Genomic DNA, 19,439 nt, shown 5'->3' on the forward strand with positions numbered 1-19,439 from the left:
ACAAAGTTCACGCCATTTAACCACAGGATCCTGCTCAGATATTGTTGCCAACATCCAACTGACCACTTCAGATGAGTTCCTCTATGCTGGGATAGAGGGAAGGGGGATAAAAGACACGTCTTTGATAGGATGGGGCTTTTATCATTGATCTTCTTCTGAAGACCAGATGGCTTCTCCTAGACTGCTGAGGGTGACTAAAAGGGCTGGAACCCTCGTCCTCTGACAGCTTGGAGGTCCTCCAAAGCTGGGGCTCCTCTGAAGAACATTCCTTGAGAATCCCATCCACACAGGTGGAAAGCCACCATACTGGTAAATCACACACTGGAAATTCAATCGTCTGGGGCAGTGAGCCACACAGTAAGAAAGGGGTTTCTATGGGGGCATTTCCAGTGTTACAGAAAAACAGACAGCAGGTGGCGTAGTGGTTAGAGTCACCACCTTGCATCCGAAGGATCCACGTTTCAATCCCGCTCCCACTGTAGTACCCTTGATTAAGGTATTTACCCTGCATAGATAACACTACAATTACCCAGCTGTATGAATGGGTAATGTGACTTCACATTGTAAGTCGCTTTGGAGAAAAGCGTTGCCGAAATGAATAAATGGAAATGAATAATACAAATATGTAAGGAAGTTGGCTGTGAGGCTCCAAGTGATGAATCCTATCACTTGATGTCTTTACCTGTAGGGGCTGGGTGGGTGGTAAACAATTCCTGTAGCATTTTAGTAAACATCTGTTTCTATTTTCACATTAAAAATATAGCTGCTGTTTTTTTTATGCTGACATTAGAGATGGCTTTGTGTGGATTTTTCGGACATGCGGCTGACAGCTGTGTATTCATTCCTGCAATGGTGTCGCTGTGCTCAAACGAAGTCGCAGGACACCGTGTACCACTCGCATTTAGTGCCAGACTGTGTCTCCATCAATTCACACACAATTGCTCATAATCATAATAAACATTTCAAAGTCTCCAAAATGAATCTCCAAGTCTTCGCTTCTCCGGGACACCGACACTGATACTGAACACTGCCAGTGTTCTTCTTCTAATGTTCAGAATTTTTTACAGTTTTGCCAAAACGGCCATACCCTCTCCTTTCAATGAGTGACATCTTACGGAAAAAAGCAAGCATGTCATATTTGTTACAGAGATGACTGTTTCATGCTTTATACAAATTTAATCATTTCTGCATTGATTTATCTATTATACGTTTATTTGTATTTATTTACAACACAGACGTAATGGATGACCATCTTGGTGAGTCATGGAGAATACTCGGCCAGTCAGGATCTAGCGGAGCGCCGGTCTCACCTTCTCTGCGTCTTGTTCGAAGAGCCGCAGCTGGAAGCCCTGGTCCAGCTGCAGCTTGCGAACGTGCCATGCCTGGTGCAGCTGCTGGCGCGTTGAGTGCAGTTTGTCCAGCAGGGCGGCGACCTTGGGCGCCAGGCTCTGGAAGTCGGGCCGGCCGGAGGTTCCTGCTCGGATGCGCTGCAGCAGCTGCTGACCCTCGCGGTCCAGCTCCTCCACGGGCGCCTTCATCACCCGCTTCTTTAGCTGTGCGTGCTCCTCAATGAGGCGCCGCGAGGCCTCTGTGTCCGCCGGGAATTCCTTCCTGGCCAGCTGTTCCTGCAGCTCCTCCAGGCGGGAGAGGAGGTGCGCCGCGTTGCCCGTGAACTCCTCCAGCGACACCCGCAGCTCCAGCCAGTCCTCGTGGTCGTACTCCAGTGTGCCGTCAAAGTCCTCCGTCAGCTGGGAGGGGTCCACAAGCTTGGTCAACCCCTCCACGGACACCATGCTTGTCTGGGAGGGCAGAAGACGAAAAGGAATGCCATGGAGATGATGCATGGAGAGCTGAGGTTATTAACCACATGCCTTATCAATTAAATGCATTATTATCAATGCATTCATTATTAAATCAATGATAGGGCAGTGGGCAGGGTAGAGTAGCAGGTGGAGTTGTTGCCTCGTAAATGGAGGAGCTAAGTTCAAGTCCCATGTCCTGCTGTACCTTTAATTAAGGGACTTACCTTGAATTGAGGCAGTAAAAATTACCCAGCTGTATAAATGGGGAAATGACAATAAGTAGCTTAGCGTTAAAACCTCATCTTGTAACTTGGTGTCGGTTAACAAATAATAATAATGATACTTCTAAATGCTGCAGGTGCAATTTCCAGAATAACAACTTGTGTTAAAACATGCAGAAGTAAGTAAATATTCACGAATACAGCGCTGCTTGAAAGTGTGTGAAGCCCTTGTGTCCCTTAGTTTTGCAACAAAATGGTTATTTAATGAGAAGCAGTGATTCTCATGTGGCATAACAGGTGAGAAATGACCAGTTACATGTTGCTTTAGAGAAAATCATGTGTGTAGTAGAAACACGGTAGTACAGGTGCAAAAATAAGTGAAACCCAATGTTGTGATTTCATTTTATAGCTTTAGATTTTACTCAAGATTTATATTTTATAAGTTTGTTTTAATATTTTACACAAGAATAATCACCATCCCTATAGGGTTCACATACTTTTAAGCAACACTGTATAAATTGGGGAAAGCGGGAACTGTAAGTAATGCCTCGGTCTGCTGTGTAAATAAAACACACACACACACACACACACACACACACACACACACACACACACACACATACACACACTGAGTGAAACAGCTTGTCCAAAGCGGGGTCGTGGCGAACCGGAGCCTAACCCGGCAATGCAGGGCACGAGGCTGGAGGGGGAGGGGACACACCCAGGACGGGATGCCAGTTCGTTGCAAGGCACCCCAAGCAGGACTCGAACCCCAGACCCACCAGAGAGCGGGACCCGGCCAAGCCCCCCGCCCCCCGTAAGTAAAACAGCACACTCTTTATACCCTTACATTCCAGTGTGGCCATGAAACATTACAGAGTGTAATTATGCAAGTAGCAGAAACGAAACGTGTTACTGAATATTACTGCTTTTAATTAGAACTTTTAAGACCAATTAAAATTTAATTACACAATTTCTGACATCTCATTTTAAAGGTGGATGTTAAAATATGTTAAGATATAATTTGTCTTTGACACACTCATGATAATAATGAGAAAGAACCAAATGAATTGGAAGGGATGCGGATGTCACTGTGTGTATGGAGATGGGGGCATGTGTTTGGCGCCGGCCCCTCGAAGCTGAACTTGGCGTTTGGCGCACCTCGAAGCTGAACTTGGCGCTCCCGAAGTTGGTCTTCTGCTTCTGCCAGAAGTTGTCGGGCTTGATGATGAGCGCCACGCAGATCTCGGCAGGGAAGGCCTCCTGCAGCGTCTTCAGCAGCGGCTTGATCAGCTCCCACTTGGAGCCGCGCATGTCGATGATCACGGTGAAGCCGCGCTTGCAGACATCCTCGCTGTGGGGGGAGGGACATGGGAAGAGGTTGGACCGACGGCACCCCCGTAAAATGATGGCGGGAGCATTAAGCGGCCCAACTGGGGAGCAAATCGTTACACATCGGAACTGACCCCTTGCATTCTGGGAGCAAGTTATTACAACTATTATTTCTATTACTGCTTAAAATCAATGACAGGTTTAAAAGAGGTTTCTTTCCCATTAGTTGCCCTTTATGAATCAGAATCCATCATACTACCATGGTACGCCGACTTCCTCTGGAACTGTACAGTTAATTAGGTCCAAATTGTTGAACGCCCAACAGGCTGGTGAGAGAGTCGACCTCATTGATTTTTAAGAACGCGTTTGTTAAAATGCTCTGGGTGTGAGCATTTTTTTTTGAGGATCCATCTCATCGCAGCAGCCCAGATATGCAGCTGTACAGGTACCCTAGAATTCTCACCTTTTTGAGCTGGAAAAAAACAGGTACAGGTGATCCCTGACTTATGATGGGGTTATGTTCGAAAATATGGTAAGTTGAAAATACATTTAATACACACCTCTGTGTGACAGACTGGGAGATGCTGACCGGTGCCGCTGCCCAACATCGTGACAGAATATTGCTTGCCCGGGGAAAAATCTAAATTCAAAATTCAAAGTACTGTTTCCACTGGATGTCTATTACTAACGCACCATGGTAAAGTCGAAAAAATCGTACATCCAACCATCATAAGTCGGGGACCACCTATATTTCAAAAAACCTAGCAGAATCTTGGTGAAATATTCACCCTGAGGTAAGAGCCCAAGCTACATGGTAACATATTGTCAGAGGAGGTGCCATGGAGCCAAAGTCGGACAACCACTCGCGTATAGGGTACGGAAGAGACTCGCTGTCTCCAGACCATGGGAGGAAACCAGAGCAGCCAGAGGGAACCTATGCAAACACAGGGAGAACATGCAAACCCCACACAGACAGGAGGATTCGAAGCTACATCGGAAACCTCAGCCCAAGAGCTATGAGGCAACAGCACTCATCTGCTGTGCCACCAACTAGCATGTTAGTAATGTGTACAGAAAAACAGATCAATTTAAAACAGCCACGTGTTGGGGGTGTGGGCTCTCAGAAGCTCATTTGTCCTTTTTCATCGACCACGTGGAGAACAAACAGAACCGCAGCACAGAAAGGTCTCGGTTGGCCGGAACGCACCCCTTGTCACTCGATCACATCGCTGGTCCCAGCAATCAATGACGATGTATTTTTCAGCAGCCGTCAAGCAAAGGGGGTGGCTTCATCGCGTCCGTGAGGACGGCCCTGGAGTTAAGGCTTTAGCGCAAAGGCTACCGTCCAGGGATTTGAACAAACAGGCCGCAGGTTGCAGCTGGTGACAGGGCTACTGTACTACGGCCTCGGGGACCCCAGCTCAGCGGTTCAATTTCATTGATCCTTGATTCACGGTCACACGGTGCTCTGAGTTTACAGCCACATGCCCATCACACACTGGCAGGCTGAAGGTGGATGGTCAACCATCCTTCTGAACCATGTACTACTGTTAGTACACGAAGGACAAATCTCTCAGCAAGGATACTAGGGAGTGTACTCATCCGTAGCCCTGATTTTACCACATTGTCTCAGCAAACCGTGGAACCGTTTTCCGAATAAAACTGGCCAGAAACCAAAGAAACTTCAAAGCTCGATTTCCATCGTTGGAGATGATGAAGAGTTGGCTATGCTTGTTCAGACGAACAGAACGTCTGACAACAGCTGAATGTCTGAGAGAAGGTCTCCTTTGGTACATCTCTGACAACTCTACATCCAACCGGTCTTCGTGAGTGACCAGTCACTTAAAGATCGTGTTGAGGTTCCATTTCACACAACTCAGATCATTAAGACAGCTAAAGATCTAGGGTGCTTTCTGGAGTCTGGTGGTTCATGACTGTTTAATGAAAGCCCAAACATGAAGTAGCCGGTGAGGTGTGAGGTGTAGCAGTTTCTTCCTGGTTGCCTTACCTCGGCACGGTGGACAGGTATGTCACCAGCCTCCGCAGGTCCTCCTGCTTTATCCTGTCATGGTTGCTCCGAGCCGGGAAGGTCAAGATAGGCCCCCCCCTCTTGTCTCGACCACCTGGGAGACATGAGATGAGTTTGTGTTACCATGGAAGCTGAGTAGAAAGGACCACTGGAACTTTTTGCTACTGCCCCCTGTCTGCCACAAGCTGGTCATGCCACTCGAACCCTATATGCTCATCTTTATCTTGAAACTAAATGCAACCAGTAATTAATGCTTATCTTCTGGGAAAAGATCTGCGCTCAAGGCTAGAGCACCCCTGTGCCCGACATGAAGAGGGATGTCTGCAGTGGACAGTCCCAGGGCTACGGTAGGAGAAACAACCCATTAGGAGGATGACAGAACGTAAATCGGAGTTGAGTACGTACTTCATTACACCGAGGGGGAGCTCTACCCCTGTAGCGTCCCTCCCGGACTTCACTAGCATATTGATCACACAGTCTTTTAATTGTCATTAATCAGGGTCGGTGATAAATGGCCATGTCTGACGCCTCTTGCTGCAGCTTCTGGAGGTGGACTCCCATAGGGAGGAGGAGGTCTAGGTTGTGAGCATGGGGACAGAACCATCACACGACGCGGGTCCACGGGACGGTCAGGGTGGGACCTTCTGGAGCCGCTGAGGCGGCTGCTTTTCCAAAACAGCTCTTAATGGTGTAGCTGAAGTCATTGCTGGGATGGGAACCAGTCTCACGTGGTGGCATTGGCTGCAAATCATCAGCGGATGGGGTGATAACTCACACACGCACATTGGTGGAAGCTACTTGTCCCGAGCAGGGTCTCGGCGAGCCGGAATCTACCCCGGCAACACCGGGCGTAAGGCTGGAGGGGGAGGGGACACACCCAGGATGGCACACCAGTCCATTACAAGGCACCCCAAGCAGGACTGGAATCCCAGACCCGCCAGAAAGCAGGACCCGGCCAAACCCACGGCGCCATCGCACCGCATCATGATAACTCATTTACCTTAATTTACCCTCTTGGTTTTTCAGTACGGCCAAAATCACAAATGTGACATTTGCTAGGATTCAAAGCGGGGCACCATGTGGCTGCATGACATCATATCATCATTGCTTTGGGTGACACTGTGACATTATATGCACCAAGTGTACATTTGTAATGATATTCTACGGCTGGTGTATTTGGAAAAAAGAAAAACCAGACTCTCTAAATGCACTTTGTAGTTTTCAGATATCAAAATATGTCAAAAAGTAAAACTATGAATAATTAAAATCAGAAGACTGCTCTGCTGAAGGATCTCTGGATAGGTCTCACATCTGCATCCTGGAGAAGACAGACATGATGCACGGCGTGCACTCACCTGAGACAAACGCCACCTTCTCCTTCAGTAAAGGTAAGACATCGGACGCCCTGATGCCATCGTTCCTGAAAGACCCTGGATGGATGGAGGGACGGAGGGAGGGGGGGAGGGGGGCAAGAATGGGAAAGAGGACCAGTGAGTCCAGTCCCAGCATGAGCATTGCTCTCAGTAACAGATCAGCCCTGTCTTCCACCATTGATCCCAGCGATGATAAAGGAATCCTTTGTTAAAATCCCTGCAACAAAACTAGGGCTCATTACTGGCCAAAGAGATGGATTTCAGCTCAGGGGTTCGACAAATACAATCTGCCCGATGGGCACAAAATTTCACAGAAACTGTTGCCATCATGGCAAGAGCTCCAGCATCACGGTGTGCTAGACGGCTCCTCCACATATCTTGAAGCACCGGCATCGATACCATTCATACAGTCACAGAGAGGTAAAGTACTACATTTTTACCATTCAGGTGTTTTGTAACAGGGCAGTAGGTGGTGTAGTGATTCATGTTTTCCCTTATAATTAAAGGTTCCAAGTTCAAATACTGCTGTAGTACCAAGAGAAAAGTACTCAAATAATTGCTTAGTTAATTATTTATTAATATAGGTCCTTCACCCACCCATAATTTCTTTTTATATTGGTATTTGTACCCAAAAGACTGAAAAAATTCAGAGCTCCTGTCCTCATTCATCCTGAGTGTAGGTGCCAATACTAACAACAACAACAACAATACTACTACTACTACTACTACTAATAATAATAATAATAATAATAATAATAATTCCCATTGTCCTTTAGTGTCCTTTGTCAGGGCATTTACCCTGGATTGCTTAAAAAACTGTCTAAAGGGGGAGTCATCATAAGTGGCTTATTATATAAACAATATACCTATATAACCTATTATCCCTGTATATTGCTTTTCATAAATGAATCTGTGAAAGTTTAAAAAAATAAACCAAACACTGTATTCCGCTATTAGTATTTACACAGGTAGAAAACACAAGCAAATTTTCCACTTTTTTTTGTAATGGAAGTAAAAATGTCAATTAGGAGACTATTAACCAATGCGCCTCCTACTGGCTCAGTACTGTTTTTGTTGTTTCTGTGGCGCAGCAGTAGGGTGTTCTGGGAAATGGCTGCATGCTGTTGAGATCTTTGTATCCAGCCTGGCATTTGGTCATTCTCATCAGCCTATCTCCCTATAGCATCAACAACAGCGGGGTTGGAATCCCCACAGCAGAGTCCCTGCAGATCCATTAATCACCGGCTGGCCCAGACATAAAGAGCGGAACGCAGCAGGGCGCTCGGGATGGAGCGATAAGAGCAGAAAAACGCACGGTGCTTTATTACAGTGTGTTTTTCCGTTTTTTGTCTCAAACAATGTCGGTCGCTTCCCTCTGTGGGCTCTCTGCACCATCGCAACCTGGGGTGTGTCTGAACAGCAAAATGTTGGATATTCGACCCTCGTAGGAGTTGCGGAGGAGCTCTTTCTTTACTACCATTCTTACGGACAGCAGGTGGTGTAGTGACTAGAGCCGTCAGCTTTGAGTCGAAAGACCTGAGCTTGACCTGAGCCTGCATGATTTTTTCATAGATCATCAACAGATCTCAGGTAGCTATGAATGAGATGTTCCTCCCAGGTTCACTCAGGAAGAACATCTCAACGCTTGATACCAAAGGGGTGTGTCAGGGACCAAAAGAATCATCTCCTAACATTGGCAACTTGAACTTGAACTTGAATATGGTGTTCTGCTGAGCACATGTGTAGAATCCTGCCAGAATGTTCTGTCCTCCACCTGTGTCCCGCACTTAGTGTAGAACGGGGTATGTCCATTGAGTCCATCCATCCATCCATTTGGTTACTGGTCAATTTCTCCTACTTTTTCCTCCAACTTTTCCCGTAATTACTGTTTTCAAGAGGGTCCAGTTGACTGCAGTGCTTAACCATAATTACCTGAATAAAACACCAGTGCAACATAACAAAAAGAAGTAGGTACAAGTGTAAACTATGTACATCAGCTTGGATCAAAGCACCCGTTAAGGAAATAAATGAGGTCACGAAAGAATCTCAGCCACCTAATCTGGGTTAGAGGCTGTATGTCATTGAGCAGAGGTTCAAAGAACTCTTCAGAAGATTTTAAACGTAATCTTTGCTCAGAAGAGTCTCAACAAGGCTCAAACACGCTTGAAAACTATGGTTTATTACAGCTCTGCAGAGTCTACCCAGACGTCCCCCCGCTGCACATGGCAGACCCCCGACCACAGTCTCTTCATCATCTTTTATAGCCCCTCGACCCCTTTATCAAGAGCGCAGACCACCCAGCGGTCTTCTACAGTCAATCCCATCAAATGAAATAAACCACTAACTGAGGTGCGTTCTTCTAGAATATTCTGCAAAAGAGAATGGGAAGTAAGGAAGTGTACTGCAAGTTATAATATGATGGAGTAAAAATGAAAGACATAAATGAATACGATACAGGGAATAATATAATAAAGAATAAGTAAAGAATGACTGAAGTAAGGGGTGCGGTGGCACAGTGGGTTGCACCGCAATCTTGCTCTCCGGTGGGTCTGGGGTTCGAGTCCCGCTTGGGGTGCCTTGTGATGGACTGGCGTCCCATCCTGGGTGTGTCCCTTCCCCCTCCAGCCTTACGCCCTGTGTTACCAGGTAGGCTCTGGTTCCCTGGGACAGGTGGTTCTGAAGATGTATGTATGTAATTGAAGTAAACCATGATGATATAATAAAGAGTGAATCGTAAAGAAATTGTAAAAAGAAAGTACACTCCAACAATAGCCATAGCTGCATGTACCATCTCCATGATTTCCTGCTCCTCTCCTCCAACTGGGCAAAGTCACAAATGCAGAACAGCTTCCAGTCATATTTACTGGATTGCTTCTCTCGCTTTCTTTCTCTCTCTCCTTCACAGCTTTCCAACCCATTTTCCCAGTATACCCATTAGTGAGCCCACTCCACGCATCACACAGTACAACTCTCCCTTTCCCAAGGCCAGCAGAAATACAGGGAACAAGGAGCAGTGAGTGTCAGACGGTCCCTCTGCACCATCTGAAAACATTAAAGTACCCAGGGCACCCTGGCAAGACTCTTTGTTCCAGTCCCCATGACATGACACCGGATGATCTGCAAGGGGTTACTGAGGGGCGCCATCACACAGAGCCCAGCATTTGGTACAAACGAGTATTCACCATCACCCAAATTAACCGGAAGGTTCTTCAGATAGAGCTGGAGCCGCAGGATGAAAAAGATCCAGAAGCTCAGAGCTCCGAGGACTAATTCTAGAGCTGTCCAGTCATGGCTATGTACCTGCACCTGTTCAGCTCTTCTGTAGCTTTAAGCTTAGCAACCACTCTTAAGTGATACATACGTACATACCATATTCAGAATATATATATATTATTTATTATTTGATATTTAATGCAAAGAAAAAAACAGGACAGAAAAGAGAGAAGAAATCAATGAAAACAATGCAAATGAATTCGCACTCAGAGTGGATGCTGACGTCGTAGGACGGTCCAGACGGGGGTATGATCACTGAGATTATAACAGGTGAAACTAGCAAACAAGGGCTAATGGAGGTCGGGAACTTACCACAGCAGCAGCCAGACTGTAACTGAAGAGAAGACCGCATGGTGGCTCTGGATTTGTTTTGTTGGAAAATTTGCCTAAATTCTGTCCACATACAGTACTGTGCAAAAGTCTTAGGCGCTTAGATGTTTCACAAAAATATTTGTTCTAGATGATTATTTAATGTCTTCTGCATTACTGTCAATGGGAAAGAGAATATTTTAGATTTCCAAGCATTCCTTTTGCAAAAAGTTACAGTATTACAGTAAGGGTTTTGTATGTCGTTGAAGAAAGAAAGAAAACACACACACTGTCTAAAACCATTTATCGCCAATGGGGTCGTGGCAAAGTGGAGACTAACCCAGCAACACAGGGTACAGGGCTGGAGGGGACACACCCAGGACGGGACGCCAGTCCATCGCAAGGCACCCCAAGCAGGACTCGAACCCCGGACTCGAACCCCAGACCTGCCAGAGAGCGGGACCCGGCCAACCACGCCACCCCGCGCTCGAGACAAGTGGTTGTTGACGATGGATGGTTGCTAAGCTTTGTAGGAAGTTTATAAGATAAGAACATTATTTTTGGAAGAATTCTCACTTTACAGCTTTTTTCCCCAAGTGCCTAAAACTTCCGCACAGTACTATATATGCAGAGAAATACATTGCAATCTAAAGTAGGGTTATTAAACTCGCCGAGAGTCGCATTCTTGCAACCTAAATATCTCACAGTGTGACTGCACACACATACACACTTCCACAAGGAGACCGAGAAGATCCGACAGAGCTGTGCAAACCACGGGCCCGGATATCATTGCCAGCCTCCCCTAGGAGAAGAGTGTCTGGTGGAACTTGAGAGGCAGATAAAGACAGCGTTCGGCACCCGTCAAGCCGCAGGAAATGGCCTGAAGCGCTTCCGATAAGACATCAAGACAAGTACGAGGACGGCACCGCTGTGCACATAACACTCACGTGGCGCTGTTTGATGCGCTGAACCCAAGGCACTCGTCCTGTGTGTAAATAATAAATGAAATACACCCTCCAAACATCACAGCTGTGTTCCGACAAGGGCCTGGAGAGCAGGCTGCGAACACGGTCTTATCTGGCGCGTCTGACCAACAGCACGGCCGTGAAGACCGGCTCAGTTCCTCGGACCGCTGATGGTGCGAGGCGAGGAAACGGGGAAACGTCTACGACCATTCCAAGCAGCCGAACTGCAGCCTGTCGATGCCCAGCACGGCGGAGTTCACATTAAAAGAAGGACAATGGGATGGAGACAGTCCCGGAGGCCATTCCAGGTCATCGATTTATTTATAGCATCCACTGCTTTTTAAATTTAAAAACTCAGCACATGGTTCACTTGGACAAGAAGCTACATGCTGTGGATTCCAAAATACATTAGAAAGTTCTTGCTTCATGGGACCAGTTCAACGATGATCCATTCCAACACAGAAACCGCGAACTTGTCTTCTCGGATATATTTAAAACGAGCCTCGGCGGCGCACAGCGAGCTCTTGGAAATCCATTGTGATCCGCGCTCATACGCGGCTCAGTACATCCACAGCCTTAATACGCTGGCAGGAAGCGCTCACCTCAAACAGCAATCAGCTGAAACGGGAGATGTTCACATCCCCAGGTTGAAAGCCCTCATACAATCAGGAACCTTTCGCAGATGTTCCATCAAGAACTTCCAGAAAGGAGAGCACGGAATGGAGAGACGGGCTGCCATCTGATATTTTAAAAGCGTAATCGAGTTCTGAAGCTCCTTCCAGTTCTCCAAGTCTATTAATGACCGTAGCCGGCGGTGGCAGTAATCATGAACGTAATCATCCACATACATACGGGGATTCAAACCCTCCACAGAAGAGTTTCAGGTCACTAAGCTTCCACTGCGCAAAGAGGCTCATCAACAGGGTCGAAGTTCTGGGGTTCTCCGTGAGGATTGTGCATCGTCACAGATCGGGTGTCTCCTCAGCACCTCCCACATTCAGGACTTATATCTTCTGAGGTATAAAGGCATTCCTCTCATACTAATTGAAGGCATGATGGTTGAGGTGCTTGAAATTGGATGCAAAGCATGATGTACAGTTCCACAACTGTACAACTTCAACAGGAGGGAGATGCGTATGAGCGCGGGAAGGTGGAGCCATGTCTAGAGGTTCAGAGGCGCCACAGATACAATGGCACCAAGAATAAAATGGAGGACGTAATTTGGTTATCATCCTTCTTTCTTATCTCAGCACAGCAGTGAAATCATGCTCGTGACTGGTTGGGTCTGTGTGTGTTGTGTGACTGGAAACTGTCGTAATTTTCTCCAAAGGAAATGGGGGAAAAAGTCTTTTTCCAAAAACGAAAGACTGAGACCGAGGAAGTAACCTGTGCTGTGAAACGTCCAACACGAGAAGCCAACCAAGAGGAAACTCTAGCTAGGAAATTCTAGAAAGGCTCCACTTTCTCTCCATCTGCTCCCTTCTGTACCTCTTTATAGGACCTGGGATCCTACATTGTGGGAAAGGACAGTAAAGCTTCAATTGCAGCTGTGAAACTATCCATCTATCCATCCATCCATCCATCAACATTGATTTGTCCAAAGTTGGGTTGTGCCACTCCAGAGCCTATCCCAGAAACACAGGGCATGAGACAAGATTCACCTTGGATGGAATGATCGCTCATTGCAGTTCTACAGAGCAAAATCACTGCAGACAGAATTTTTATCCTAGAATACCCCCCCCCAGACTTCTGCTATTGACTCATGCAAGAGTCACACATCCTGCTGTACGAAGCTGTGTTATGCAAGATGCTCTGGATCAACAGCGTGTGCTGATCTAATAAGACAAATCAGAAAGTGCGTTCATCTCCAGCTTCTCACAACACTTTGCCCGCTGAGATGCACCAGGTCGACAGCCGCAGGCACGCCAGTCTCTCCCCACACATTTCTGCATGAGACATCTCACTTCCCCTCTGTAAGCCTCCAGAAGACAGAAGAGGAAGATTTATTTAAGAACACCCCTTGTGAAACCCGAGAGCGCAAGACTGTGATATCCCTCGTGCTGAGAGCACCTCCGCTGCGCTGCAGATGTTCGGCTGGCGAGACGAGCCCGCCGCGGAAGTTGCACATCATTGTTTCTCTGACTTTAGTGATGGGAATATCATCTTTTCTCCGGGGCGGTCAAACGCAGAACGTGTAGCGTGGCAGTCAAAAGTCTGAGTACACCTGGGCCACCTGTGCAATACCTGCGTGGGGCAAACTGGACAGAAGAGGGAAAGCAAGAGTCAGGACAATGATAGTGTGGTGGTTAGCGCTGCTGCCTTTGGACCCAAAGGTTGCAGGTTTGAATTCCACCTCCAGCTGTAGTACCCTTGAGCAAGGTTCTTACCCTAAATTGCTCCAGTAAATACCCAGCGGTATAAATGGGTAAATAATTGTAGGTTCCTTAGCATTGTAAGTTGCTTTGGAGAAAAGCATCAGATTAATGAATGAACGTAAGCAAAGTAACAAACAGCTGCCTTACATTCATGGGAAGAGCTAAGAAGACCTAATGCCTCACTTCCTGATCAGACTCATTCATCAAATTCCTTGTGGACAAAACTGGCTTCCACTGGTGTGGCACTTAGTCAAAGTGTTGTTAACTCTGGGCACAGCAAGAGGAGTAGTGGTTAAAGCTGCTGTCTCTGGACTCAAAGGACCCAGGTCTGGAGTATCTTAATCAAGGTACTAACCCTGAGCTGATACAGTAAAAGTACTAGTTATTCACTTATGTATAACTAGTGAATCATTATCAGTAGCTTAGTGTATCAACCTAACACTGTCAGTTACCTTGGGGAAAAGAGGTGGAAAACATATTAAAGTAACTAGCAGAAATAAGTAAATGGAAATGCAACATTTTAAGTGTTTCGGTGAGTGGCATCAGCTAAGTGAATAAATGTAATGTATTCAGTTTTGCATGACATTCCTCTACATGTGTCAAACATTCTGAATGAATCTTTAGAAACCTATCCTTCTAAGTCACCTTGGAAAAGGTTGTCAGCTAAATAATGACTAAGAATAACAAGAGACAACCTCCTTAACCGCCACACCACCTCCTGGCACAGATAAAGCATAGCATGAACGTATGCAGATGGTGGTAAAAGGATCAAGACTGTTTCCAGTATAAACCCTCGACATCAAGACTCCTGTTTACCCTACTGGCTGGCCTAGAACCCGCCTCGGAGAGGGGTCGAAAGGCCAATACCCTTGCAAAGCCGGACCAGCGAAAAGTGATGTTCCCGTGGCAGCGCTGCAGCGAGGCTCTAACAGGGACGATGGGAAGTGGAACCCAAGTCCTTTGCCCCGTGTCTTCCGGGAGGTCCGACAGCAGAGCCCAGCGGCACATCTGGAACTGCTGGACACGCTCTCAGCGTGAGAGAGGAAGTGAAGAATGAAGCAAGAGTGTCAGGGAGAAGAGGATGCAGAGCAGATCTTGGACGTGTCTTTACCCTACGCACATCTGGCCATCGACCCAGAATGTGTTTTTTCTTCATTTTCTCATTAACGCTGAATAAAATATGGATGTAACTCATGCGGTAATTTGTATTTCAATTTTAAATTTATGATGACACAGGGAGATAAAGATATTTAAAAGTGTGACAAGTATCACTTTGTGCCTCCAACCAGTATTAAGCGTGTCAGATGTTGATTGGTCGATGGTTAAACGATTTGGGCAGTTAGCTGCAAGCCGTACTGTTAATACATCACTGCATTTTTTTCGTCGTGTAGGGGTGTGCTTCTGGACTTTTGGTCCTGAGGGATTTATATTGCTTTAACACTTTCATGCTATTTTTTTAAAAAAATAAAAAAAAAAAACCTGAACAATAAAGTATTTAACTAGAATTAGTGTTACAGCAGCACCAACTTCTGTGTACAGTGACGCTCTTATCTGCTGGATGTATTTTAAATTTGCGGAGTATTACTGTTGAACACGTGCAATCCAGTGCCGTTTCGGGGGCCAATAAAAAAGGTCGTTGCGTAATTTCCTCCTGGGAAAATCGTGATCACAGCTATAAAAACTTTAAATATAGAGGTTTTCTTTAATTCCTGGAAAGAGCAGTGCTAGGAATGACTGTTCGGCATGTTCTGGCACGACAGGGTACATGAAGGTTCGGTCAAATTAAGAACTCGATCGGACCGAAATCTCTGCAAGGAACCATACTGATTCCCACAACCCTGCAGTCTCCCAAGGCTAAGAGAGCTCTGGTCACTCATTGCCCTGTCAATTTCTCCTAGACACTATAAGTTGCGGATGATGGAGTGCTGTAGTCAACACAGCTCAAATGTGTGTGTGTTTCTATGTGTGTGTGTGTGTGCACAGCAGAGAGAGAGCGCACAAGAGTGAGCACAGACTAGAGAGAGAGAGAGAGAGAGAGCAAAGGGGGTGAGAACAGGCTGGGGGCTGGCAATGATCAAGAGGAACCTGCTGTCCCCCCGGGCGTCCATAGCTCACACTAATGTGGCTGCATTGGATAAACACCATGCATTATGGATGCTGGTACCTTCTTTCCAGCAGGTCACCAAAGATCCTCGCAGCAGGCAGCTGCGAGCAGCATCCAGGGTGCAGGTCGTCCCAGCATTAAAATGCGAACGCGGGGCGCAGACTCCATTTTGACTCTGGTGTTGCTGTTGAGAAGAATCGTTGGGTTGATGTTCACCACACAGACATTAGACGTTCTACCAGAAAGTTCTGTTCTCCACTTGGGTCTCTAGAGGTGTCCATCCATCTGTCCATGTGGTTTCATTTCATCTTCTTCTTCTTTTCCAAGCATGACATCTTTTCTGATGAGGGAATCCAAACTTCTCGCGGCATGTCCAACGTATGACAACCTCAGTCTCATAACTGATACTGAGACAACTTCAGTTTTTCTAATAGTCCATGTGAATAAGTCAAATCAAGGACCTCCTTCAAGAGACAACAGCATCCAGCATCTTCTGACGACATCTTGCTCCCGATGCAGATATCTCTCCTAACTACACTTATATTCTTACATTCAGGCATGAAATTTTAAACAGCAGTTCTGGACATCTCTCAACCTTCAGCGCCAACCAATCCATCACGAATAAAGTGAATGTTTTCCCACAATCCTCCATGGTCCCACGCATTCTGCTCATGGCATCACCATCACCACCCCACCGCCACCTCTTTGCCTCCGGTCTTCTGTCAAAGTTGTCTTGGAGGAGGACTCAACAACCTCATCAGTGGCAGGTCCGAGTCCTCCAGTGAACCCCAAGCTCAAAGGGCTATAGTTAAGGATTCTCATATAGCCACTACCGAGACTTCTAACCATACAGTTGACAGGCTGGTAAAGAAATATTTGAACCCGCAGTCTGTAATAATTGTTAACATGAAAATTCACTTAGGGACACATTGCATGAAAATGAGGTATCCTGGTTATTTCAAGCGTGTAACATAAATAAATTTGCCTTCCTTTTTTACCGCGTTCATTAAACAGATGTGTGAGAGTTGCACCTGCGACGGCGATCAAAGTGGCTTCTGTGCGGAGCAGCGGCGGAGCAGTCGGCCGCTTTTGTTCTTCACCGCACACATCTCGAAAACACAGAGACGCAGCCGAGCCCACGGAAACCTCGCTTTATTTCATCTAAGTTCGGTCAATCTTATGAATACTGGCTGACTGGCCCTTCTTAACAAAGAAAGAGAGAGAGAGACAGACAAAGAGAGAGACACAGAGAGAGAGAGAGAGAGAGAGACCCAACAGGTATGAATAAACACCCTTTTGTGAATGGGCCTTCACTACCAGTCTGTTGTTTTACCCTTTTTAGTTAAATAAGGACAACGATGAAAACTGCAAGATGCTGTCACGTCTATGCCCACAGCTCAATCGACAGCACCTGGCTCCAGTTCAGCACCTACCCTTTAAAAGATACTCCAACCACCAGACCGTTGCGGAATCTCATCAGGGACAAACGCCCTTTCTCGTGACTCTTCATTCACAAGCATCGCTAGCTCTTCGTTCACGTCCTCTGGTTTCTGACTCTTCGCTTTGTTTCCCGACCACATCCACGGATCCTCGTTCCTGCCCTGTTCGCCGTTCGACCGATCCTTCGCTAAGTCCCCGGACCTCGCCCATGGATCTTCGCTCTGACCCTGACCGTCGATCGATCGACCCTTCGCCTGTCCCCGACACCGAGAACTCGCCTCATCCCTCGTCTCCGGACGAACGAGGCTGCACTTGGGTCCAGCCGTCCCGGGTCCCTATGTTTCGCGTTACAGATGCCAGTTTCCTCCCGTCTTTTCACATCCTTATAAATTAATTTCCAACCTAATATCCTAACATCTTTTTGAAATTCCCACTTAAATGGAAAAAAATGTGCAATCCCTCTATTGTCAATAACTGCTTGCCCGATGCAGGGTCGCAGTGGTCCGGAGCCTATCCCAGAAGCTGTGTTTAGGCAGGGTACACCCTGAATGGGATACCAGTGCATGACAGGGCGATCACACACACATACACACACACACACACACACACACACACACACACACACACACACACACACACTACGGGCAATGCAGAGTCACCACTTCACCTGAAACGTCTCTGGACTGCAGGAGGAAACCAGAGAGAACCTGAAGGAACCCCATATTGACATGGAAAGAACATGCAAACTCCACACAGACTGATCTGGACTGCAACCCACATTTGGACCAACAGCCCAGGAGCTGTGAGGCGCCAGCGCTGCCCACCGTGCCACGGTAACTGAGCCCCATTAGAGGTTTCTTAACAAAGCCCAGCAGAGACTCAGATGAGCAAACACGAAGAATATGTTACAGGTGGTGTAAATATCTGGGTTAAAATTCCCCCCCAGCAGTGGAAGGAGGTGCACACACACCATTCAGTGTGCTCAGTTAACACACGGTTGAGCAGGGAGTCTTCATTTCACATTTCTGCTGGAGCCAACCTGCACTAATGAAGTCCTTCCCCACCCCTAGTCAGGGCAACACACCCCATGCATGTGCATAAGTGTGTGCCGGGGGGGTCTCGGACTGTGGAAACATGCTCATGAGGATCAGTGCGCTGCAGGTCACCGCATCACCCGGATACATCCGGTCACATGCTGGGTTCCAAACTCTGAGCTTTCTGAGGCCCTTGCATTAGCGGTTAAGGTTCCACAGGGTCATACGGGGTCATGACTTTGAACCAACAACACAGCATCATCCAGAAGGCCAGAGGGCGATCTCTGTTCACCAACCACAAATCTTCCTGAGGGGTTTTTCAGAGGACAGGTTAAAGCACCTAGGCAGAGAACGTGTTGAATACACTTATCCCCCATTATCTTTACAGTTTATTCCTGAGAACAGACCAAATATCAAAAAATCTGTCAGTAAATTGACTTCATTGTTTCTTTTGAGGAAAAGTTCCAGTAATTCCCAGCCCATACCAAGTTCACCCCAAAACCACCCTAAATGATGCCTAAAACCATAAGGACAAAGTTGTGTAACACATTAAAGCAGAAAGGATAACAAATACCATTATTTATACAATAACATTTTAAAAAATAATGACTTCATAAAGAAAATGGACTATGATTGTGTGTTTGGGCTCGCTTGAGGAAAACAAAGGTTATATGCCACATTCAAACTGAATAACGAATACGAAAAACTTGGAAATTTATGCACAATGGTGCAAAGCAGAGGATGCAAACACAAACAAACAAGCGAGCGCACGCTGTGCCAGACCACAACTGACAGCATGGGTACACATTTCCCACAATGCAGTGCGTCTCACAGTCTCTCTCAGACCGCCACTTGGTGCAATTTTCAAATGCGGACTCAATTTATCACGCCAGGCCAGTTGTCACGGGTTGGACTGGATAAGACACACGAAAATATTCTCGTGGATACACTAAATAGTTTCATGGATGCACGAAAATTTGGAACGATATATCATAAGTGGTATTATAATCACGGACCAGTTAAATGAAAAAGTGGATATTGGGAGACTGAATAATGGGGTTAGTGTGTGTGTGAATAATGGGGATGAACATACAGTGACAAAAATGAGGATCGCTTTATGAAAAACGAAAGTCTGGATTAAGAAACAGAAGCGCGGTTTAGGGACAGTCGCCAAGCGTGCGT

At 46.6% G+C, this 19,439-nt stretch overlaps 1 protein-coding gene across 5 annotated transcripts in view; it reads right to left on the reverse strand.

Annotated features, from left to right (window-relative positions):
- The window catches only part of LOC108928970 (kalirin-like), a 155,875-nt gene that overhangs the window by 96,046 nt on the left and 40,390 nt on the right, over window positions 1-19,439 (reverse strand). For 4 of the 5 annotated variants that reach the window (XM_029258165.1, XM_029258163.1, XM_029258164.1 and 1 more), the window contains exons 2-5: window positions 6,740-6,814; window positions 5,364-5,478; window positions 3,185-3,377; window positions 1,311-1,799 (exon numbers count right to left, since the gene is read on the reverse strand). In XM_029258165.1, coding sequence (XP_029113998.1) covers window positions 1,311-1,799; window positions 3,185-3,377; window positions 5,364-5,478; window positions 6,740-6,814 — 872 coding nt within the window. The other variant, XM_029258166.1, reaches the window with a different exon arrangement.

The sequence above is a fragment of the Scleropages formosus genome, chromosome 14 (assembly GCF_900964775.1).
Source record: "Scleropages formosus chromosome 14, fSclFor1.1, whole genome shotgun sequence".
NCBI classification, from domain to species: Eukaryota; Metazoa; Chordata; class Actinopteri; order Osteoglossiformes; family Osteoglossidae; genus Scleropages; species Scleropages formosus.